Source organism: Ranitomeya imitator, chromosome 7 (assembly GCF_032444005.1).
Source record: "Ranitomeya imitator isolate aRanImi1 chromosome 7, aRanImi1.pri, whole genome shotgun sequence".
NCBI classification, from domain to species: Eukaryota; Metazoa; Chordata; class Amphibia; order Anura; family Dendrobatidae; genus Ranitomeya; species Ranitomeya imitator.
Window position 1 is genome coordinate 171,218,814 of NC_091288.1, and position 25,597 is coordinate 171,244,410.

At 45.7% G+C, this 25,597-nt stretch overlaps 1 protein-coding gene across 1 annotated transcript; it reads left to right on the top strand.

Moving 5' to 3' along the window:
• Positions 1 to 24,816, top strand: RMI2 (RecQ mediated genome instability 2). The gene is made up of 2 exons (XM_069734044.1): positions 1 to 306; positions 24,431 to 24,816. The coding sequence occupies exons 1-2, from the start codon at positions 15 to 17 to the stop codon at positions 24,583 to 24,585; spliced, it is 447 nt and encodes a 148-aa protein (XP_069590145.1). The 5' UTR covers positions 1 to 14; the 3' UTR covers positions 24,586 to 24,816.
• The last annotated feature ends 781 nt before the right edge of the window (positions 24,817 to 25,597 follow it).

The window sequence follows — 25,597 nt, forward strand, 5'->3', positions numbered from 1 at the left end:
GACTTGGGAGACACATGGCGGCGGATGTGAATGCGGTGCAGGCGGCGGGAGCACAGTTCAGCTCTCCCCCGGTGAAGATGCTGGCGGCCCGGCTGACGCAGTGTAAGAAGCGGCCGGGGCCGTCCTTCTGGCTGGAGCAGTGTCCCGGCGGCGGGGAGCTGGAGGTCAGCGTGGTGTGGATGCAGGGCAGTGTGATCCAGGTGCGGCCGGAGCGAGGGACCACACTGCGCCTGACCGATGACAGCCACACCTTCACTGTGTGTGCGGCTGATAAGGTGCCCAAGGGGAAGCCGTGCCTGGAGCAAGGTATGCCGGCCGCCGAGAGCTGCAGGGGTGCGGGGTGTGCCCGGCTGTATGGTGCTGAGGGGTGCGGGGTGTGCCCGGGATGTATGGTGCGGGGTGTGCCCGGGCTGTATGGTGCTGAGGGGTGCGGGGTGTGCCCGGCTGTATGGTGCTGAGGGGTGCGGGGTGTGCCCGGCTGTATGGTGCTGAGGGGTGCGGGGTGTGCCCGGCTGTATGGTGCGGGGGGTGCCCGGGCTGTATGGTGCTGAGGGGTGCGGGGGGTGCCCGGGCTGTATGGTGCTGAGGGGTGCGGGGTGTGCCCGGCTGTATGGTGCTGAGGGGTGCGGGAGCACGGTGTGCCCGGGCTGTATGGTGCTGAGGGGTGCGGGAGCACGGTGTGCCCGGGATGTATGGTGCTGAGGGGTGTGCCCGGGATGTATGGTGCTGAGGGGTGTGCCCGGGATGTATGGTGCTGAGGGGTGTGCCCGGGATGTATGGTGCTGAGGGGTGTGCCCGGGATGTATGGTGCTGAGGGGTGTGCCCGGGATGTATGGTGCTGAGGGGTGTGCCCGGGATGTATGGTGCTGAGGGGTGTGCCCGGGATGTATGGTGCTGAGGGGTGTGCCCGGGATGTATGGTGCTGAGGGGTGTGCCCGGGCTGTATGGTGCTGAGGGGTGTGCCCGGGCTGTATGGTGCTGAGGGGTGCGGGGTGTGCCCGGGCTGTATGGTGCTGAGGGGTGCGGGGTGTGCCCGGGCTGTATGGTGCTGAGGGGTGCGGGAGCACGGTGTGCCCGGGCTGTATGGGGTCCACACTGCGACTGTATTGTGCAGGTCCTCTGGGAGCTCCTCGGCTCCCATACACATGAATAGGAGTTGAGCCGCAGTACCCAGGAGTACATTTCAAAAACCTGACCTGCACATCCAAACATAGACTAAGTGTGAACAGGTGCTGAACCTAGAGTCGCCAACTCGTATATAGTTAAATAAGGCAGCACACTGCAGCGCTAGAACATACAAACTTGAAATACGAAATTTGAACTGCATCACTGCACTAGAAATATGAAAAATGAGAGCATTTAGCGCATAAAAATGGCCTTCTAGCCACAGGTGTTTTAATTACAGCAGGTCCAATACCCCTCCATAGAGAGAGAGAATTTTAGTCTAGGAAGAGGTTTTCACATGTACCCATTCAGATGGGGACGTTTATTCTCAGCGAGGTAAGGCAAGCGTAGGACCTGGTGTAAGAGAGATGCCGTAAAGGGGCTACCAGGTACACATAAAATTGGCCATTTTTATGCGCTAAACGCTCTCATTTTTCATATTTCTAGTGCAGTAATGCAGTTCAAATTTCGTATTTCAAGTTTGTATGTTCTAGCGCTGCAGTGTGCTGCCTTATTTATTTAGCAGTACCCAGGAGTGGCACAATACAGCGAGTGGCGCTCTGCTGTCCGCCGTGCACAGGTTACATGCGGCTTGCAGTATTCTCCCACCACTGTCCTAAAGCGGGGGCATCACTATCGTAGGGCAAAGAAAGCATCTTTAAAGGGCCAGCCGCAGCGTCCAAAAGCGGGGGACAGTGACGCCAGCACTGATTAGGCGCGGGGCTCATGTGACATGAGAACCGCACGCGAATGCTGGAACGATGCCTGCACAGGAGGTGAGTATAGGTGTTTTTATTTTAACGGGGGCAAACATTCAGATTGAGAAGGGGTTGTTCTAGTAGTCAGCAACCCCTTTAATAGTTAAATAACGCTTAAAAGGGTTGTCTGGCCTTAGGCTACAAGTCTGCGATCACACCATGTATGTAACATATTGCACGCTGTGATGGATTTTCGGGTAGCGATTTGCAGACTCCCAGGCACATTCCGACTAGTCTTGTCCGGCCTTGCTCAATACACTTACTTGGAGCGAGTCTGTGCCAAGCTAGTCAGCATGTGCCACATGTGTATGCAGATCACATACTGGCAGATACACCCCGTCACTCCCAGCACTGGAGAAGGGTCATAGAGCGCAGTGCGTCACATAGTGACTGCAGACTTATAACTTAAGGCCGGACAACCCCTTTAAGGCTTTATTCACGCAACAGTATTTCTATGCGAAAACCAGGATTGTTTCCAAAGCACAGGACAGAGGTCAATCTCTGGTATAGGTTTTCTCTAGAAGTTGTTCTCTTGGCATTGGGATAGAAACTCTGATGTGTGAATGAAGCCTAAAAGGGTTTGACACCAGGTGAATAGTCTCCAGGTTTTGCTCCTACCTTATACCCACTGCTCCCCTGACTAATGTTTTTTTTTTTTTTCAATACCGTATTTTTCTGACTATAAGACGCACCCCAAGTTTTGGGGTGGAAAAAAGCAGAAAAGACCTTTATAAGGTGGGGGTCCGTTTTATTGTCTGAATTTAAGGTATCTTACCTGAGAGCCGGCGGTGGTACAGCGGGGTCACAGAAGGCAGAGTCCCTTCCTCAAGAAGCCGGCGGTGGCAGAAGTGGGGCACTGCTGCGGGTCAGATGTCGGAGGTGAGGTAGAGCTGGAGTAGGGTTCCATCCTCAGGATGGCGGCAGAGGTGTGTGGCGATGCTGCGGCGGTGGGCGGTGCGGAGTGCACCTGTGCAGGGTCCCTTCTTCAAGATGCCAGTGGCAGAAATGTATAAGTAGTAACAAAACCCAGCACTCAACTTGTTCTGAGGAGAAGATTGGATATTTTATTTTATCCCAATGCACAATTCAAACGTTTCGGTCACGCATGTGACCTTCGTCAGTGACTGTAAAGTATATGTCAAAACAATACATCAAAATAGGATACAAAGATGGGATACATCCTGAAGAAGGGACCCTGCTCAGTTGCACTCCGCACCACCCACCGCTGTACCTCTGCCGCAACCCCCGATAAGCCTGCGTTCACACTATATATAATTTTTTTTATTTTTTTTTTAAATCTATCCACTTCCAGAGATCTGGAACTTTTCTGTTTAGTGCGAACCTTTATATTCTTTATCAAGGCGGTAGGAATCACAGAATAATGCAGTATTGCTTCAGGTGGGAGGTCTTGACCTCTATAGCGCCAACTGTTGGAAGTAGCGATCCTACACGTCACTATCGACCCTTTAACGAGTCTTGCAATATGACTTGGGTTAAAAGCCAAGTCAGATTCTCAATGTACAGACACGGTGTTTTGGACTATTGGCCCTCAGCAGTGCAAAGCATGAGAACTGATTTGGCTAGATGAGAGGCTCAGGACTGAGATCTAAAAGGTAACATTTCTCTTTGTGGAGAGTGACATACCAGCTGGCTTATTCACAGTGCAATGCTCCTCTGGGAAATGTAATATGCACGTTGCCTCTTCAGAGAGGAAGAGGACTTGATCTCTATAGCGCCACCTGTTGGAAGCAGCAATCTACAAGTTATTAGCGACCCTTTGTATGATTGCTGCTTCCAACAGGTGGCGCTATAGAGATCAAGTCCTCTTCCTCTCTGAAGAGGCAACGTGCATATTACAGTTCCCAGAGGAGCATTGCACGGGGAGTAAGCTTCCTTACCTTGGCATGCCAGAGCCGGTATGTCACTGTCCGCAAGGAGAAACGTTAGATCTCAGAATAATGCAGAGTAGCCTAAAGACACCCCACAGATAATCCTGTGAGCCACGCCCCCTTGGATAAAAATTAGCACTAAATAAAAAGCCCTGAAGCCGTGTGGGGGATTTAATAAAAACAAAATACCTATAATTCAATAGATGGGAGCAGCAGGATTAAAATAAGTGGATCTGTTTCATCTGAGTCCATTTTAATCATATGCACAAGAAAAAGCTCTGAAGGTTTTCCCAAGCCTCTGCAAAGAACCCGGCGGCACAGTTATGTACTTTTTTTTTTTTTAATTATTATTTTGTGGGGTTATACTGGGTTCATCCCAAAATTCAAATTCCTGATGTGAGTAACCCCATAAAATGAAATGTTTTACTGCCGTCAGTAAAATGCTGACTTCACACGTACAACAAAATCATGTGAATGATGCCTGAGACATTGGTATATATCCCTACAGCACAGTATCGTGCGCTCCACCGCAGAGATGTGCCACGGTATTATTCTACAGTCGTGGCCAAAAGCTTTAAGACTGGCACACGTTTTCTTTTTCACAATGTCTGATTCCGTGTTTTTCGATCTGTTGCTCAGATGTTTCTATGTTTACAGAAGTACAGTTATCAGCAGTTTATAGGATTTTACTCTTTCAGTGACAAATACATCACGTTTATGTAAAGACTCAATATTTACAGTGTTGACTTTTATTTTCCCATGTGACCTGGTGCTATTTGCAAGCAATGCTTTTTCCAGTATGTTGGAGACCATGTCACAAGATGAGTGATAACTAAGGAGCTCTGCAAGCAAAACATTGAAAGTTTAGGTTCAAGTTCTGGAAACTTGCCAGATCTCAATCGCACTGAGATCATGTGGTCAATCCTCAAGAACACAGAAATTGTGATGAACTCCAAGCACGGAATAGACAGAATAAAAACAACAACAAAAAAGTCCAATTTCAGTCCAGAAAAGTGGGACAAGTGTCATGCAAGTTTCATGCGAGCACAATCTGATTTTTAACACAAAGCATCTGACTTCCATGCAAATGCAATGCGACTCTAACATGAGTTTTTTTTACATAGAGCAACTCCTGGTCATATAGACAGTTTTCCAAAAAAAAAAAATTATATATATATATAAATATATATATATATATATATATATATATATATATATATATATATATATATATATATATATATATATATATATATATATATATATATATATATATATATATATACAGTGGGGCAAAAAAGTATTTAGTCAGTCAGCAATAGTGCAAGTTCCACCACTTAAAAAGATGAGAGGCGTCTGTAATTTACATCATAGGTAGACCTCAACTATGGGAGACAAACTGAGAAAAAAAAATCCAGAAAATCACATTGTCTGTTTTTTAACATTTTATTTGCATATTATGGAGGAAAATAAGTATTTGGTCAGAAAAAAAATTTCATCTCAATACTTTGTAATATATCCTTTGTTGGCAATGACAGAGGTCAAACGTTTCCTGTAAGTCTTCACAAGGTTGCCACACACTGTTGTTGGTATGTTGGCCCATTCCTCCATGCAAATCTCCTCTAGAGCAGTGATGTTTTTGGCTTTTCGCTTGGCAACACGGACTTTCAACTCCCTCCAAAGGTTTTCTATAGGGTTGAGATCTGGAGACTGGCTAGGCCACTCCAGGACCTTGAAATGCTTCTTACGAAGCCACTCCTTCGTTGCCCTGGCGGTGTGCTTTGGATCATTGTCATGTTGAAAGACCCAGCCACGTTTCATCTTCAATGCCCTTGCTGATGGAAGGAGGTTTGCACTCAAAATCTCACGATACATGGCCCCATTCATTCTTTCATGTACCCGGATCAGTCGTCCTGGCCCCTTTGCAGAGAAACAGCCCTAAAGCATGATGTTTCCACCACCATGCTTTACAGTAGGTATGGTGTTTGATGGATGCAACTCAGTATTCTTTTTCCTCCAAATACGACAAGTTGTGTTTCTACCAAACAGTTCCAGTTTGGTTTCATCAGACCATAGGACATTCTCCCAAAACTCCTCTGGATCATCCAAATGCTCTCTAGCAAACTTCAGACGGGCCTGGACATGTACTGGCTTAAGCAGTGGGACACGTCTGGCACTGCAGGATCTGAATCCATGGTGGCGTAGTGTGTTACTTATGGTAAGCCTTGTTACATTGGTCCCAGCTCTCTGCAGTTCATTCACTAGGTCCCCCCGCGTGGTTCTGGGATTTTTGCTCACCGTTCTTGTGATCATTCTGACCCCACGTGGTGGGATTTTGCGTGGAGCCCCAGATCGAGGGAGATTATCAGTGGTCTTGTATGTCTTCCATTTTCTAATTATTGCTCCCACTGTTGATTTCTTCACTCCAAGCTGGTTGGCTATTGCAGATTCAGTCTTCCCAGCCTGGTGCAGGGCTACAAATTTGTTTCTGGTGTCCTTTGACAGCTCTTTGGTCTTCACCATAGTGGAGTTTGGAGTCAGACTGTTTGAGGGTGTGCACAGGTGTCTTTTTATACTGATAACAAGTTTAAACAGGTGCCATTACTACAGGTAATGAGTGGAGGAAAGAGGAGACTCTTAAAGAAGAAGTTACAGGTCTGTGAGAGCCAGAAATCTTGATTGTTTGTTTCTGACCAAATACTTATTTTCCACCATAATATGCAAATAAATTGTTAAAAAAACAGACAATGTGATTTTCTGGATTTTTTTTTCTCAGTTTGTCTCCCATAGTTGAGGTCTACCTATGATGTAAATTACAGACGCCTCTCATCTTTTTAAGTGGTGGAACTTGCACTATTGCTGACTGACTAAATACCTTTTTGCCCCACTGTACACATACGTGTATATATATATATATATATATATTTTTTTTTTTTCCAAAAACAATGGCGTGCGATTCCCCCCCGACATTTTATTTACCAGCAGAGGGAGAACGCACAGCTGGGGACAGATGTTTATAGCCTGGGAAGGGGGTAGTACCCATTGAGCTTCCTAGGCTATTAATATCGGCTCACAACTGTATACTTAGCCTTTCCTGGTTAATAAAATAGGGGACCCCCCCCCAAAAAAAAATGACGTATGGTCCCCCTATAATTAATAACCAGCAAAGGCTAGGCACACAGCTGTGGGTTGATATTAATAACCTAGGAAGGGGCCATGGATATTGGCACCCTCCCCGACTAAAAACATCAGGTTTCAGCCACTCCAGAAATGGTATACATATAGGAGGACAACGGGAGTTTTTAGAAAAAGATACATATTTATTAGAAAACTAGTAAAAAAAATTAACACACAATTAAAAAACACCAATGAAACATACCAGAGGGACATACATGTAGATACAGGTCCTTCTCAAAAAATTAGCATATAGTGTTAAATTTCATTATTTACCATAATGTAATGATTACAAATAAACTTTCATATATTATAGATTCATTATCCACCAACTGAAATTTGTCAGGTCTTTTATTGTTTTAATACTGATGATTTTGGCATACAACTCCTGATAACCCAAAAAACCTGTCTCAATAAATTAGCATATTTCACCCATCCAATCAAATAAAAGTGTTTTTTAATAACAAACAATAAAACCAACAAATAATAATGTTCAGTTATGCACTCAATACTTGGTCGGGAATCCTTTGGCAGAAAGGACTGCTTCAATGCGGCGTGGCATGGAGGCAATCAGCCTGTGACACTGCTGAGATGTTATGGAGGCCCAGGATGCTTCAATAGCGGCCTTAAGCTCATCCAGAGTGTTGGGTCTTGCGTCTCTCAACTTTCTCTTCACAATATCCCACAGATTTTCTATGGGGTTCAGGTCAGGAGAGTTGGCAGGCCAATTGAGCACAGTAATACCATGGTCAGTAAACCATTTACCAGTGGTTTTGGCACTGTGAGCAGGTGCCAGGTCGTGCTGAAAAATGAAATCTTCATCTCCATAAAGCATTTCAGCCGATGGAAGCATGAAGTGCTCCAAAATCTCCTGATAGCTAGCTGCATTGACCCTGCCCTTGATGAAACACAGTGGACCAACACCAGCAGCTGACATGGCACCCCACACCATCACTGACTGTGGGTACTTGACACTGGACTTCAGGCATTTTGGCATTTCCTTCTCCCCAGTCTTCCTCCAGACTCTGGCACCTTGATTTCCGAATGACATGCAAAATTTGCTTTCATCAGAAAAAAGTACTTGGGACCACTTAGCAACAGTCCAGTGCAGCTTCTCTGTAGCCCAGGTCAGGCGCCTCTGCCGCTGTTTATGGTTCAAAAGTGGCTTTACCTGGGGAATGCGGCACCTGTAGCCCATTTCCTGCACACGCCTGTGCACGGTGGCTCTGGATGTTTCCACACCAGACTCAGTCCACTGCTTCCTCAGGTTCCCCAAGGTCTGGAATCGGTCCTTCTCCACAATCTTCCTCAGGGTCCGGTCTCCTCTTCTCGTTGTACAGCGTTTTCTGCCACATTGTTTCCTTCCAACAGACTTACCATTGAGGTGCCTTGATACAGCACTCAGGGAACAGCCTATTTGTTGAGAAATTTCTTTCTGGGTCTTACCCTCTTGCTTGAGGGTGTCAATGATGGCCTTCTTGACATCTGTCAGGTCGCTAGTCTTAGGGTACCGTCACACTATACGATTTACCTACGATCACGACCAGCGATATGACCTGGCCGTGATCGTAGGTAAATCGTAGTGTGGTCGCTGGGGAGCTGTCACACAGACCGCTCTCCAGCGACCAAGATGCCGAGGTCCCTGGGTAACCAGGGTAAACATCGGGTAACTAAGCGCAGGACCGCGCTTAGTTACCCGATGTTTACCCTGGTTACAAGCGTTAAACTAAAAAAAAACAAACAGCACATACTTACATTCTGGTGTCCGTCAGGTCCCTTGCAGTCTGCTTCCCGCACTCAGTGACTGCCGGCCGTAAAGTGAAAGTGAAAGCACAGCCGCTGTGCTCTGCTTTCACTTTACGGCCGGCAGTCACAGTGCTGGAAGCAGACTGCAAGGGACCTGACGGACACCAGAATGTAAGTATGTGCTGTTTGTTTTTTTTTTTAGTTTAACGCTTGTAACCAGGGTAAACATCGGGTAACTAAGCGCGGCCCTGCGCTTAGTTACCCGATGTTTACCCTGGTTACAAGCGAACGCATCGCTGGATCGCATCGCTAGATCGCTAGATCGGTGTCACACACACCGATCTAGCGATGACAGCGGGAGATCCAGCAATGAAAGAAAGTTCCATACGATCTGCTACGACATACGATTCTCAGCAGGATCCCTGATCGCTGCTGCGTGTCAGACACAGCGATATCGTAACGATATCGCTGGAACGTCACGAATCGTACCGTCGTAGCGATCGAAATGTTATAGTGTGACGGTACCCTTACCCATGATGGGGGTTTTGAGTAATGAACCAGGCAGGGAGTTTATAAAAGCCTCAGGTATCTTTTGCATGTGTTTAGAGTTAATTAGTTGATTCAGAAGATTAGGGTAATAGGTCGTTTAGAGAACCTTTTCTTGATATGCTAATTTATTGAGACAGGTTTTTTGGGTTATCAGGAGTTGTATGCCAAAATCATCAGTATTAAAACAATAAAAGACCTGACAAATTTCAGTTGGTGGATAATGAATCTATAATATATGAAAGTTTAATTGTAATCATTACATTATGGTAAATAATGAAATTTAGGGTACCGTCACACAGTGGCATTTTGATCGCTACGACGGCACGATCCGTGACGCTCCAGCATCGTAACAATATCGCTCCAGCGTCGTAGACTGCTGTCACACTTTGCAATGTACGACGCTGGAGCGATAATTTCATGACGTATGTGCGATGTAGAAGCCGTTGGTTACTATGCGCACATCGTATCCAATATCGTGCACACCTTTGTCACACCATGCGATCATGCCGCCACAGCGGGACACTAGACGACGAAAGAAAGTTTCAAACGATCTGCTACGACGTACGATTCTCAGCGGGGTCCCTGATCGCAGGAGCGTGTCAGACACCGCGAGATCGCTGGAACGTCACGGATATATCGCTGGAACGTCACGGATCGTGCCGTCATAGCGATCAAAATGCCACTGTGTGACGGTACCCTTAACACTATATGCTAATTTTTTGAGAAGGACCTGTATATATAAAGTGTGGACCAAATGTAACCATACTCAAAATATGACACAAATAAGATCCTAAATCTCCTAAGCGACCCCCAGGAGCGGAGAAAAATACCTCCTAATGGCAAAACAACCTACACACCCCACGTCCTGCAAGTATAGCCACTGTGGCTGTGTGCATGTGGGAAGGTAATGAATGCAATAAAGGGAGACACATCCTACCGCAAACAAGGGTGGAGATAAAGTGTGTCCCAGGGAACCATATGTGTCTAACACCAAAAATCACTGTAGAAATCTCTCCTGGGACCCCACATAAACCAAGGATCTTACCACATGAAGATGCCCCCTGGATTGGGCGCTACTCCCGACGCACGTTTCGCTGCCGTTATACTGCTTTCTCAAGGGGATGTGTTGTTGCTGTAGGACCTTATATCCCATAATTCCCAGGTCACATGCTAATCATGTGACCGGGTGAGTCATCAAGCCATATAAAGCGGCGCATGCGCTCGCGGCTCACCGCCCCTACCACCCCGTAGCCCGGCCTACGTCTAGCAGATGGTGATTGGCCACAAGAAACCTAGCAACCGAATCAACATCCGCGGACGTGAACAGGCCGGACACCAGGGGCGCAGGGACCGAGGCAAGCACGCACGCGCACTACAGCATGTACTCCCTAGCGGGTATGGATATGGAACAGCACACACAAAACTGCCACCACCGTATAAATAGTATGCACAATATAGATGGCGTATATGAGTCCGGTTCCGGCGGCAATCCATAGTCCATATTCTTACAAGGATCCATCATCCATATTCTTGCAGGGAGTAGAATAAGATGTCATATAGTGCAACTGCTTGCTTGAGAACCCCACCGTGATCAATGGGAGAAGTCGATCCCACACACACAAAGCAATCTAAATTAATAAAAAAATAAGAATAAAATTACACACAAATTAAAACAACACACAAAAGAGGAAAATCCACAGGGGAAACCTTATTGAGAGTAACCCATTATGTCTTATTACAGGAAAGGGGAGAAATTTAGAGCTTCATTTAACCCATGAGGTTTGGTTGTGTCTAACACCACTATCCATTTTAACTCACGCTGAGCCAAAACTTGTTTGATGTTGCCACCTCTAATCCCCATATGCACCAATTCGATGCCCCGCACCTTAAAACTCCTTGGGTCACAATTATGTACTTCGCGAAAGTGCTTGGGGATAGTGGTTAATTCCGATATGTCAGCCACCGTCTTCGCCGCGCCAATGCCCCGCAGTGCTCCCTCACCCTCACTCTGTTCTCTGGATGTCAAACCCACATATTAGTGGGCACCCGCACGTAGCATAATAAATAACATTCTTGCTACTGCAGGAAATATAATCTTTGATCTGAAATTCCCTCTTTCCATCCACTGAGTGGAATGAGGTGCAGCGCAGGACATTGGCGCAGGCCAGACAGTGGCCACACGTGTAACAACCCCTAGTTCGTCGCGAGATCCCAAACAAATTGGGAACGGGTGGGGTGTAATGACTTTTGACCAAGAGGTCTTTTAGGTTTTTGGCCCTACGTGGGGTTATAAGTGGACTGTCTGATAAGTACGGACCCAGGGAGGGCTCAGTGCTCAAAATACGCCAATGTTTTGCCAGGATGGTTCTGATGTTATTCCATTCGTGGTTATATTCAGATGTAAATCTGATTGTTTCGTTACCCTCCTCCTTTTCCGTTTTTTTATATAGCAGATGATTGCGTGGAGTCCTCCTGGCCCTGTTATACCCGTATCGAATACACCTTTTACTATAGCCTCTTTCTTGGAAGCGTTTACTCAGATCTTCCGCCTGTTGTTTGAAGCTATCCTCAGTCGAGCAGATCCGCCTCATCCGGAGGAACTGTCCGACCGGGACGGCCCTAATTGTGGCTTGGCTGTGCCCAGATGAAGCATGTACCAATGAATTGACCGCCGTCTCTTTGCGGAAAACATCAGTTTGAATAGATGAATCAGAACTCACCCTCAAGCAGATGTCCAAAAAATCAATTGTGTTATAATCATACCTGTAGGTGAGTCTGATATTAAATGTGTTCATATTGAGCACAGCCATAAAATCCCTGAGTTGTTGTTCTGTCCCACTCCAAAAAAACAAAACCTCATCAATGTAGCGTAGCCAACACAGCACATGGTCGGTGGCCCCCGCCCCCGTGTCACCAAAAACCAACCTCTCCCAGAAACCCAGGAAGAGGTTGGCGGGCGCGCAGGCCGCACCCATGGCTGCGCCACGCTTTTGTTGGTAAAAACAATCTTTAAAAGTAAAAAAATTATGGGTAAGGACAAACTCCAACAACTCAAGGATAAGCTCACCCAGAGGGCCGTCTAGGTCGGAGGCCCCCAGAAAGAAGCGGACCGCCCGTAGTCCATCCTGGTGATTGATACAGGTATACAGGGCCTCCACGTCAGCCGTCACAAGGAGAGTCCCCTGGTCCACAAAGACCCCGTCAACCCTGGTCAGGACGTCCGTTGTGTCTTTGCCAAATGATGGTAATGTTTCCACAAGTTTTTTTAAATAGTCAATAAATTTGCAGACAGGGTCACATATACCCTGTATGCCTGACACAATCGGACGTCCAGGGGGGCTGACCGGGACCTTGTGGACCTTGGGAAGAAGGTAAAAGGTTGGAACCCTTGGAACTTTAACAATCAGACCATCTAGCACCTTTTTATTAATTACTCCATCTTCAAATGCCCGATATAAAATTCCCTGTAGCTGCTCTAGAAATGGTGAATCTATATGATGTGCCAATTCTGTCTATTCTTAGAATAAGGGCTCGTTTCCATTTGCGAGGAACACGTCCGTGTCTCGCATGTGAAAACCAAGCTCTGGCACTTCAGAGCGGAGCGTGCAGCCGCACAGCAACACATGGAGCTGCACGCTCTTCTCCCAAGTGCCGGCGCCAGAGGAGGGTTTTCACATGCGAGACTCGGCCGTGTTTCTCGCAAATGGAAAGGAGCCCTTAAAAGTAGAACGGCACCAGTAGAGCACCTGTGTCACACCTGCAGATGAACGATCCCTTAGTTTCTGAGATGCAGCAGAATAGTCAATTGGTATACGGTGCTCATCATGAATAAATCACATGTAGAATCAATGTTCAAAGAAAAAAATGCGGCACTCACCATGTTAAGTCTGTTTTTTCAAAGTCCTTTATTTCACCTTAAAGGGACTCTGTCACCTGAATTTGGAGGGAACAATCTTCAGCCATAGGGGCGGGGTTTTTCGGGTGTTTGATTCACCCTTTCCTTACCCGCTGGCTGCAATATTGGATTGAAGTTCATTTTCTGGCCTCCATAGTAAACGCCTGCGCAAGGCAAGATTGCCTTGTGCAGGCATGTACTACAGAGGACAGAGAATGAACTTCAATCCAATATTGCAGCCAGCGGGTAAGGAAAGGGTGAATCAAACACCCGAAAACCCCGCCCCTATGGCTGAAGATTGTTCCCTCCAAATTCAGGTGACAGAGTCCATTTAAGTGGCATCAACAATGAAATGGATGTGCAGGTCAAGGAGGCATGCGGTGAGAGGAGCGATGGACCACGGCCGTTTCATGTATAATCCTGGACCCGTTCAAGCAATTGAAGGTGAAATAAAGGACTTTGAAAAACCAGATTCAACATGGTGAGTGCTGCATTTTCTTCTTCTAACATTGTGCCAATTCTGTCACTTAGTCTCGCTCTTCCCCTTTGCCTTATGAGGTTGCAAGTGGGTTGATAGTATTGGGGTTGATGTCACCTTTGTATTGTCAGATGACATGAAGCCCAGAGGTTAGTAATGGAGAGGCGTCTACAAGACGCTCCTATTGCTAACCTCATAGATTGTAAAAAGAAAAAAAAAAGTAACACCCAGAATAAAATCCTTTATTTAAAATGATTACATAGACTCCTTTAATGAAGCTAAATTTACCAAAAACACGTATACTCATCTCAATGCCCACTGCACTAAAGCAAATGTCTCCTGTAAAAGAATTAAAACAATAAACAACCATATTCCTTACCTGTCCGATGAGAGGATAATAGCCTAATTGTCCCGTGATTAGTGTTGAGCATTCCGATACCGCAAGTATCGGGTATCGGCCGATACTTGCGGTATCGGAATTCCGATACCGAGATCCGATATTTTTGTGATATCGGGTATCGGTATCGGAAGTGTAAAATAAAGAATTAAAATAAAAAATATTGTTATATTCACCTCTCCGGCGGCCCCTGGACATCAGCGGGAGGATCCGGCGTCCGGCACGGCTTCTTTCTTCAAAATGCGCGCCTTTAGGACCTGTGGTATGACGTCCCGGCTTCTGATTGGTCGCGTGCCGCCCATGTGACCGCCACGCGACCAATCAGAAGCCGCGACGTCATTCCTCAGCTAAAGTCCTAGAATGAGCGCCTTCTAGGACCTGAGGAATGACGTCGCGGCTTCTGATTGGTCGCGTGGCGGTCACATGGGCGGCACGCGACCAATCAGAAGCCGGGACGTCATTCCACAGGTCCTAAAGGCGCGCATTTTGAAGAAAGAAGCCGTGCCGGACGCCGGATCCTCCCGCTGATGTCCAGGGGCCGCCGGAGAGGTGAATATAACAATATTTTTTATTTTAATTCTTTATTTTACACTTTAATATGGATCCCAGGGCCTGAAGGAGAGTTTCCTCTCCTTCAGACCCTGGGATCCATGAGGATACCTTCCGATACTTGATGTCCCATTGACTTGTATTGGTATCGGATATCGGTATCGGCGATATCCGATATTTTTCGGGTATCGGCCGATACTATCCGATACCGATACTTTCAAGTATCGGACGGTATCGCTCAACACTACCCGTGATGCATCTAGCTCTGCTACATGGCAGGCTGCATTGTTGCATGATGCGACTATACAGTCTGCCATCCAGCAGAGACTCTGAGCTGTACATCCTGGCTTAGTGCCTCCTAATGAACTCCTTTCACTTCTCTGATGTCACTGCGAGCGCAAGAAAGTTCTCATGCTCGCGGTGCCATCAGAAAGGTCATGGCCCCCACTTAGGCTATTAATATCACCCCACAGCTGTCTGCCTAGCCTTTGCTGGTTATTACAGGGGGACCCTACATCATTTTTCTCTAGTCGCCTTCCACGACGGCATATGGAGGTTGTCTCTTTGCCCTAATGGGGAACAGGAAACACAGAGGTTTAAAAGGACCTCCCACCTGCCAGTGTCTTTCCTGTTCCCCATGGGACAGGGAGAGGTCTCCAGGTGCTGTTGTGGCCGGCGACTGCGGTACCTTTGTGCAGGCTCTGCCTGTTATAGCCGGGCAGCTGATGGTCGCGCTCCGCCTCCTCCCCTGCTGCTCCCGTCGTCCTGCTATGCAGGTGCCTCAGGGACCCCCTCCCGGCCTTCCCGCGCCCCCACGAGGGCAAAGCAAGCCTGGGATCCCTCGCCGGGCTCCTCCATGAGCTGCTCGGCGTTCTCCCCCTCCATTGCCGGCTCGGCGTTCCGGATGTGACGTCGGCGGTCGCGCGCGTCACTTCCGGTCCTTCGTTCTCCTGGAGGCCGCTTCTTCCGGGTTCGCCGGCCGGCGTGTCGGACTGATGGCGTCCCCTCACATGGATCCCGGAGGGGGAGGGGGAACTGTTGATTGCTGGAGGCAGGTGCGGACAGCGTTCTTAAACCCTGCTGAACCACCACTGAGGTAAGACTATTTTTCCCAGTATGGATGGTTCCTTGTGCCCTGCATCTGCGGAGCCCAGCGCTACCCCTGCTACAGTAAGTGTTTTGCAGGGATAGGATCCGGGAGGTAGTACCTATAGGGGGTTTAATGTCCTCACTCCCCTCTCCCTTGTCATTTCAGGGAGAGAAGTCTGCCCCTAAAGCCGCTATTAAAAAGAAGTGCCCAGTCTGTTCTACTAAATTCCCTCTTAACTGGGACAAAAGACTCTGCCAGCCATGTACTGACAAGATTGTAAAAGCTGAGCAACCATCTCTGCTGGATGAAATTCGCTCCTTAGTAAAACAGGAGGTGCAATCTTCGTTAGCAGCTTTTACTACTCCTCCACCTCCGCCACCACATTCCCCAGCTAAAAAGAGAAAAATTCACCTAAAGCTGAGGTCAGGAAATACCTCTTTTCCTCAGATTATATTGAGGATTTAGTATCTGCTGTCCGTAATACTATGGGCCTAGAAGAGGAATATGAACCACAGTCCGTACAGGATCAGATGTTTGGTGGACTCAGATCGGAGAAGAGAGTGGGGTTCCCGGTGCACGCTAACATCGTTAGTATGATTAATCAGGAATGGGAACAGCCTGAGAAACGCCTCACTACCCCTGCAGAAATGAAGCATAGATTTCCTCTAGAGGGTGAAGTAATCAAATTGGACATTCCAAAGGTTGATGTGCAGGTGGCTAGAGTCGCCAAAAGAACAGCACTCCCTTTTGAGGATTCTTCACAATTAAAGGATCCTATGGACAGAAAGATTGAAAGTCTCCTAAAGAAATCTTGGGAAACTTCTACGTCTATCCTTAAGGCCAATGTCGCTTCCACTTGTGTTGCCAGGGCCCTCTCCTGCTGGTTGGAGAAATTAGAGTCTCATATATCTCAGGATACCCCGAGAGGTGAGTTATTAGATTCACTTCCCATCCTGCATAGAGCCTCTGGGTTTCTGGCTGACGCTTCTCTAGATCTGTTAGAGTGGCTGCCAGATCTCTCGTACTCTCCAACTCTGCTAGAAGAGCCCTCTGGCTTAAAATATGGAGCGGTGATATCACCTCAAAGGCCAAGTTGTGTGCTATACCCTTTAAGGGAGATTATGTTTTCGGTCCGGCCTTAGACGATATTCTTGACAAGGCTACTGACAAGAAAAAGGCACTCCCGGAGCAAAAACAACCGAGAAAACGGTTTTTTCGTGCCCCACAGTCTCAGCCCCCTCAAAGAGGGAAAGGCAAAACCGGCAGGTGGAGTTACGCAAAAGGTAGAGGGAAAAATATTTTTGTCCCCCAGCAGCAGCAGCAACAGTCCCAACAGGACAAGCAATGACTCCGACCCGGTAGGGGGGAGACTCTCGAAATATGTGGGTCAGTGGGAAAATATCACCAGTTCCCACTGGGTCCTCAATGTCATCAAGGAGGGCCTATTAATAGAGTTAATTTCTTCCCCCCCTCAGGGTCTAAAAATTACTACCCTGCCGACTTCAAGAGATCACAGTTTATTGACTTTAGGTCTCAGGGATCTTATGAAATCAAATGTGATCTCCCCAGTTCCACTTTTGGAACAGGGAAAAGGACATTATTCCCGGCTGTTCTTAGTACCCAAACCCTCAGGGGATGTAAGAATTATTATAAACTTAAAGGGTCTAAACCAACATGTGAAATATCGCAAGTTCAAGATGGAGTCTGTAAGATCTGCAATTCCTCTGATAGGACATCACTCCTTTATGGCAACCATCGACCTAAAGGATGCATATTTTCACATCCCTATCCACCCGAGACACAGAAAATACCTCAGGTTTGCGATACAGGGGAGTCATCGTGTGGAGCACTATCAGTTTGAAGTCCTTCCCTTCGGCATTTCCTCAGCACCAAGAGTATTCTCCAAAATCATGGCAGAAGCAGTGTCATTTATCCGGAGTCAAGGTGTCTGCATAGTGCCCTACCTGGACGATCTCCTGATAGTAGCCCCCACCGAGATGACCCTGATGTCCCATGTGTCAACCACTTTGGAGATATTGAAGTCTCTGGGTTGGATTCCAAATATGAAGAAATCACAGCTTCAACCCTCAAAAACCAGAAAGTTCTTGGGTGTGGTTCTGGACTCAGCAAAACAGATGTCCTTTCTCCCAGACGATCACAGGCTACCATTAGTAGCAAAAGTCAGAAGATTCAAGGAGACGAGATTTCCTACTCTTCGGGAGGGAATGTCTCTCTTAGGCTCCATGACAGCCTGCATACAATCAGTGGCTTGGGCTCAAGCTCACTCGAGAATTCTTCAAACCCACATTCTAGACAGATGGGATGGTCGTCCTGGCACTCTAATAAAAAGGATTCACACACCCGGTCGAGTGAAAGCATCCTTAACATGGTGGATGAATTCCACAAACCTCCTGAAAGGTGTAAGTTGGATTCAGCTTCCGCTAGTCACAATCAAGACAGATGCCAGCAGGAGGGGCTGGGGAGCCATAATAAATCATGTTCCTTACCAAGGTCTTTGGAACCAGTCAATCAGCAACAAATCGTCAAATTTCAGAGAACTCAAAGCTGTGGAAGAGGCCCTGTTGGCAGCAAGCCGTCAGATTTCTGGTCAACATGTCCAGATCTATTCAGACAATATGACCACGGTGGCTCATATCAAGCACCAGGGCAGTACAAAAATCCTCAGTCTGAAAAAGATCTCCGCTTGAATTTTTTATTGGGCCGAAAAACACTTGCTGTCCCTGACGGCAATTCACCTAAAAGGGACTGCAAATATTCAAGCAGATTAACTGAGTCGCCAGGACATTCATCCTGGCGAATGGAGCCTGGATCTTCAGACGTTCAATATGCTAGTTCAAAAGTGGGGTCTTCCAGAGGTCGACCTCTTTGCCTCTTACCAGAACGCAAAAGTCAAAACCTTCTTTTCCTTGAACCCAAGAGGCAATCCCAGAGGTCTGGATGCCCTAGTCCAAGATTGGCACTTCCAGCTTGCCTACGCATTTCCGCCAATCCCAATCCTGGCAAAGGTTCTAAGGAAGATACGATCAGAAGGGACTCCGACTATCTTGATAGCTCCTTTTTGGCCCAAGTGAAGTTGGTACAACTTGGTCATCCAACTACAAGTGGATGGACCGGTAACATTACCTCAAAAGAACAATCTCCTCTCTCAGGGTCCTATTCTCCACGCAGACCCTCAGAAATGGAACTTAGCAGCGTGGTTACTGAAGCCCACGTGTTGAAAGCAAAAGGTCTATCGGACCCCGTCATAGCTACTCTCCAAAAGTCGAGAAAGCCAGTAACCAACGCCATATACAACAAAATATGGAAAAAGTTTTCGTCTTTTTGTTTACCTAACCTTCCAGACCCTCTCAAGCCTAATATACCTAACATCTTAGATTTTTTACAAAAAGGCTTAGAAATGGGTCTTAGGCCCAGTACTCTCAAAGTCCAGGTCTCGGCACTTAGCTCCTTTTTTGATGAAGATCTGGCAGGTCATCGCTGGATCAAAAGATTCTTAACATCAGCAACTAGGATGAATCCTAGAAAACAGATAATAGTTCCCCCATGGGATCTTAATGTGGTGCTTCAAGGTCTTACAGGCCCGCCTTTTGAACCTTTGTCCTCCTGCTCTCTTCAAAATCTTGCCTATAAAACTGTGTTTTTGGTAGCCATAACTTCGGCTAGAAGAGTGGGTGAACTACAAGCCTTATCTATAAGAGAGCCGTATCTTCTAGTGAGAGATGACTCAATAGTACTTCGTCTAGATCCTTCTTTTCTTCCGAAGGTAGTCTCTGATTTTCATCGTTCCCAAGAGATTGTTCTACCAACCTTTTGCCATAATCCTGCAAATTCGGAAGAAAGAAGATTCAACACTCTGGACGTCCGACGTATTGTGCTGCAATACTTAGATCAGACCCGTGCTTTCAGAATCGATCATAACCTCTTTGTCCATCCCTCTGGGCAAAATAAGGGTAAAAAAGTAGCTAAAAGTACCATTGCTACATGGATCAAAAAGGCTATAACGGAAGCCTACCTTGCTCAAAACAAAATACCTCCAGTAGGGATCAAGGCCCATTCAACAAGATCTACGTCAGTCTCCTGGGCAGAAAGAGCAGGTGCATCCCCAGAGCAGATCTGCAGGGCAGCAACGTGGTCTTCACTTCATACTTTCTCTAAACATTACAGATTAGATGTATTGTCCAATAAGGACTTGGTCTTCGGCCGTAAAGTTCTGCAGGCCGTTGTCCCTCCCTAGTGCCAAATTAGTTGGTATTCCTCCATATGCCGTCGTGGAAGGTGACTAGAGAAAATAGAATTATTCTTACCGTTAATTCGGTTTCTAGGAACCTTCCACGACGGCACTAATTTCCCACCCGATACATATTCCTGGACTAGTTCTGGGATTCAGAAGGTAAACCGGTGCTATGGTTTCAGTTGTAAGTCACTGGCAGGTGGGAGGTCCTTTTAAACCTCTCTGTGTTTCCTGTTCCCCATTAGGGCAAAGAGACAACCTCCATATGCCGTCGTGGAAGGTTCCTAGAAACCGAATTAACGGTAAGAATAATTCTATTTTTTGGGGGGGTCCTTCGTTTTAATAACTAGGAATGGCTAAGTATACAGCTGTGAGCTCATTGTTAATAGCCTGGGATGCTCTATGTATTAACCCCTTCCCATGCTCTAAACATTAACCCCCAGCTGTCGGCTTTCCCTCTGCTGGTTAAAGGGAACCTGTCACCCCGAAAATCGCGGGTGAGGTAAGCCCACCGGCATCAGGGGCTTATCTACAGCATTCTGTAATGCTGTAGATAAGCCCCCGATGTTACCTAAAAGAGGAGAAAAAGACGTTATATTATACTCACCCAGGGGCGGTCCCGCTGCTGGTCCGGTCGGATGGGTGTCTCCGGTCCGCTACGGCGCCTCCCATCTTCATTACAAGACGTCCTCTTCTGATCTTCAGCCACGGCTCCGGCGCAGGCGTACTTTGCTCTGCCCTGTTGAGGGCAGAGGATAGTACTGCAGTGCCCAGGCGCCGGAAAGGTCAGAGGCCCGGCGCCTGCGCACTGCAGTACTTTGTCTGCCCTCAACAGGGCAGAGCAAAGTACGCCTGCGCCGGAGCCGTGGCTGAAGATCAGAAGAGGACGTCTTGTAATGAAGATGGGAGGCGCCGCAGCGGACCAGAGACGCCCATCCGACCTGACCAGCAGTGGGACCGCCCCTGGGTGAGTATAATATAACGTCTTTTTCTCCCCTTTCAGGTAACATCGGGGGCTTATCTACAGCATTACAGAATGCTGTAGATAAGCCCCTGATGCCGGTGGGCTTACCTCACCCGCGATTTTCGGGGTGACAGGGTTCCCTTTAATAAAATTTGGGGGGATCCCATACCGTTTTTTTCCAGAGATGTATTTAATAAATCAATATTCAGTAAGCTACACAAGCAGTGCACTAATTATGTCACTGACATGTTTATGACTATCCTATCTGTATATATCTATTCTCTTTTGTCGTCGGGTCACGTTGTGATTTTACTGTATGTTGCTGCTGAAATGACAGGTTTTCAAGGACACATGGATGTGTAAAAATCAGACTACTTGCATGGTACGAGTGCTGTGGGTTTTTTTCCTCTCGCACCCATTGACTTGCATTAGCAAGTCTCGTCCGAGATATGAGGACAATCGCAGCACGCTGCAATGTTTTTCTCAGTCCGATTTTAGCTGACAAAAATGCAGATGTGCTGTGAGTTATAGATTAACAGTGGTCAGATGAAAAAATCTGATTGCACTCGTCCGTTTTCCTCACAGATGAGTATGAGCCCAGAGGCTAATTTCCAGTGGTCAGTACGAAGGGCAGAAGACTTGATAAATAAGGGTCAACGCTGCAAATATTGAGTCCCTATATAAACTGGATATATTTATCAATAAAAGTTTAAAAACTTACGAAATACATGTACTTCAGTAACCATGAAAACATCCGACTTTAAAAGATCTAATAACGCTGAAGCAGCAGACATTAGGAAAAGCAAAAAACTTGTCAGTCTCAAAATTTTTGGCCAGGACTGTTGGTGTTCTGCAGGTGACTTCTGTACTGGTCTGTAACTCTGACGTCAGCATACTTTACCTAAAGCCGGTCTTTAATTATTCATTATGATCGGTAGGTGTATATGAGGGTGGCAGCCTGAGGAGCAGCATTTCTACTGACCCTCCTAAACATCAATGATCAGTCTCCATGTAATGTCCCACATACTACCTAAGATGCCCCATGTATCCCCTCGTAATGCTGGTAGATGATTCCTCCAGGCTTATCTTAAAAACTGTAGTATAAGGAAGGAGGCAGCGGAATTACTGAAAACTTCAGACCAGATGGAAAGTCCCTGTACTGGCACCTGGAGAAAATATCTGATTTTTTCTTAGTATAATTGTAATCTGCTGTGACTTCAGAAATATTGTTTACTATGAAATCTTAGCGATCATTACACTGTGTTCACGTGGTGACGGCGCAGGGTCAGGGTCGGCCGTTCCATGTAAATTCCCGTACAGTCTGTAAATTCTCTGCACCAAAAACCAGAGTGTTGGCAGTAAAAACTATGCCAAAAATCAACGCGTTTCTGATGAGCTTTTACTAGCGCTTTTTTTGTTTTCCCCCCCCCCATTCATTTTAATAAGTAAAAAAAAAAAATGCTCGATGAATTGACATGCTGCAGATTAGAAAAAAACGATTTGATGGTTGAAATCCACAAGAAAAAATAAGCAGCATGAGAATTCAGAAATCTCATACTTTGCTGGTACTTTAAAGTGCATCTTTTTTACTCCTGAAAAATATAGCATGTGAACAAGCCTTTAATAGCATAAGGGTTGTGTGTGTGTATATATATATATATATATATATATATATATATATATATATATATATATATAAATGGTTGAGAAGGGAGAGCTGCTGCAGTCATTGCCTTCATCTGGGGAACTCGGCATTATATTTTACTTCCAGATTTCTCAATAAAAACTTTTTTTTGTGACCCCTTGGTTTTCACTTTCTGTTTCTTGTTTGCTATAAACCATATGTTGACCTTGCAGAGTTATCTGGAAACCATAACTTCCATATGTTGCATATTGTTTGCACTCTATTATAGGAACAGGAAACCATTCCGGGAAAGCGTGCAGTTTACATTGTGTATATTTTATTTCTGGCTAGATGGTAGTTTGCATAAAACTAGCCTGATCCTGAGTATGTCATGATGCCTTATTTATACAAGTCCCCTGATTAGTACTTTCCACTGAGAGGAAGGATAATACTGTTTTACATTTAACCCCTTAAAATGTCACCGACACTTAGATAAAAGGACGATATGGGGGGCCGTATCTGAGGAAGGTAGAGTCACAGGAACAAAAGAAAAATAATGCCACATTCAGGAGAAAAATTTAATTTACAGCATGTTAAAAAAACAACTATTTTTGGCAAGTGACAGGTCCTCTTTAAACCCTTAAAGTAGTTGTCTGATCTAAATTGATAAGTCTGCAGTCACTGTGTGTGACTTATCAATTTATACCAGACAACCATTTTAATGGTTACTGTAGTCCTTTCCCAGTAACGACAGTGACTGGAGCTAACTCAGGTCACTGCCTCAATTATCAGCTACTATAGCGAACCTTCGGCTCCCCATGGCAGCAATTGCAGGGAGCCAATGGGTAGTCATGGCCTTCTCAAGGCCCCCGCCATGGCTGCAACCTTGGTACTCCTATGAAACTCGGTTACAGGTTGGACCATTATTTACACTGTACACAGAAATACTAAAGTATCGCAGGGTATAATATAAGCCATTAAAGATTGAAGTCTAAAAGCTAAATAAAAAATGTGATGTATCCAAATTTAAAATAATCAGAAATCAGTAATAAAAATATTATATTAATGTTGAAAAGGTCTTTTAAGAACCTATTAGGGCACAAGGTATAAAATGAATGAAAAAAAAATGGCAAAAGTAAAATAAACAAACATAAATAAAGAGACATTACCAGTCTGAATCTGTTTCAATTTCCGCGCCATAAAAAAGAAAAAGCTATATGTGTATATATATGTATATATATATATATATATATATATATATATATATATATATATATATATATATATATATAATTTTTTTTTTTTTTTTTTCGGAAAGGGGAACACAATTTAAAATGTCTTTAGCTGCCCTCTAACTAAAAAAAAAGTGTTGTATTTTTCTTTAATTTTCCCTTCATATCAGCAAAAACAGCATATAAAATGGCGTGGAAAAAAAGCAAAAATTTGATTATCCGAACAAGAACTTTTTGGAGCCACGTACGCTGAAACCTAAAAGTGCCTGCTAAGGGCTGATTGAGATGCTGTGGGCAGGGCTGTGCAGTCTAAGGACTTGTTTTCACTTGCAAGGAACACGTCCGTGTCTCGCATGTGGAAACGAAGCTCTGGCGCCGGCACTCCGGAGCGGAGCGTGTGGCTGCATGTGTTGCTATGCGGCCGCACGCTCTGCTCTGGAGTGCCGGCACCAGAGCTTTGTTTCCACATGCGAGACACGGACGTGTTCCTTGCAAGTGAAAACAAGCCCTAGAGGTTTTGTAGCTAGGTCAGCGCTGTCCATCAATGCACAGGAAGATGGAGAAGTAAATATGTCAAGTTGGCTCCTGAAAGTGAAGAACTGGCTCTGAACATTAGCTGTATGGTGTCAATTATTGGGTCAGAATGAAACGTTGGTTTCTCTTTCACAGGAAAGTATGTGATGGTGATGGGCTCTGTCCTTTCCTGCAGCCCTGAGCCCATTCTTCGTGCCGTGAAGATCAGTGATCTATCGGACAATCCTGTACTCCGTACTATGTGGAAATATGAAGTGGAGGATCTACACAGGAACATCAAATACAGCTAGTGTATCTCATCCACAAGTGCTCCTGCCATGGACATTTACTGCGAAAGTCTTACTATTCAGACCAATATGGTAGGACACATCGGCTTCTGTCCATTGTGGGGGAAATGATGGTGCCAATGTGGTTTTATTTATTGTCAGCGTGGTGGACATCATGTAATTATTGTAAATAACTGTTGCATCTTTTATATATAATGTTTTTGTGAACCATGAAATAAACACAATGTAACCGAAGTGTTACTGTCTGTGATCTGATCCTGCCGAGTGGTGGTGACAAGACTCCACTGCTGCACCCTTGTAAGGAATGGGGAGAGGAAGAGCTGGGTTGTCACTTTGGATTTATTTAAAAAGAAAAAAGACCCCTTTAATCTGCTATTTATACTGTTGATGGTTGAAAAGATGAAGCCCCAGAACCCAATGTGGTAAGTGTATTTTTTTTTCTCCTGTATATTTTTCCCCATATCTTCCTCAATTTTTTTATTCAATATATAATGAGCCTGAAAGTAGTGGATCCAGGTTTGATGTGTCTGTGTGCGCTGCTGATCAAGACTGTCAGATGGAAGATTTTCCTTTAAAAGCTTTTATTTTACAAAGTCAATGTGTTTCGAAGTCACTCAGGACCTGTTCCTCACGACAAGAGGTCCTGAGGTTTTGTCCTGAGGAAGAGGTCCTGCTTGACTTAGGTTTTCAAAGTCAACGTGTTTCTATTTAAAATAAAAGCTTTTAAAGGGAAGGTGCCACCAGTTTTCTTGTATTTTGTTTTTTTGTGAAATTAAGCTTAAAATAGTAATTAAAATGTATTAATGCAATGTTTGCACTGTTTGCAAACATTTCTATATGAAAAATATTATATATTTTTCTACAAATATACATATTTACCACTAGGGGGAGCATTTTCCGTTTTAGACCTCAAGCAGCTATAGTAAGATTTAGCAGCTCTGCCCCAGGGATATTAGACCACCCAAAAGGGGAGGGAAATGGTGATGTCGGCAGTTACTGCCCCAATTTTGCTTCT

What these genes read in the sequence shown, in the direction of transcription:
- RMI2 (XM_069734044.1), top strand. Translation starts at nt 15, where the DNA reads ATGGCGGCGGATGTGAATGCGGTGCAGGCGGCGGGAGCACAGTTCAGC. An exon ending in GAAGCCGTGCCTGGAGCAAG is followed by an intron (nt 307 to 24,430) that starts GTATGCCGGCCG and finishes TCTCTTTCACAG; the next exon opens with GAAAGTATGTGATGGTGATG.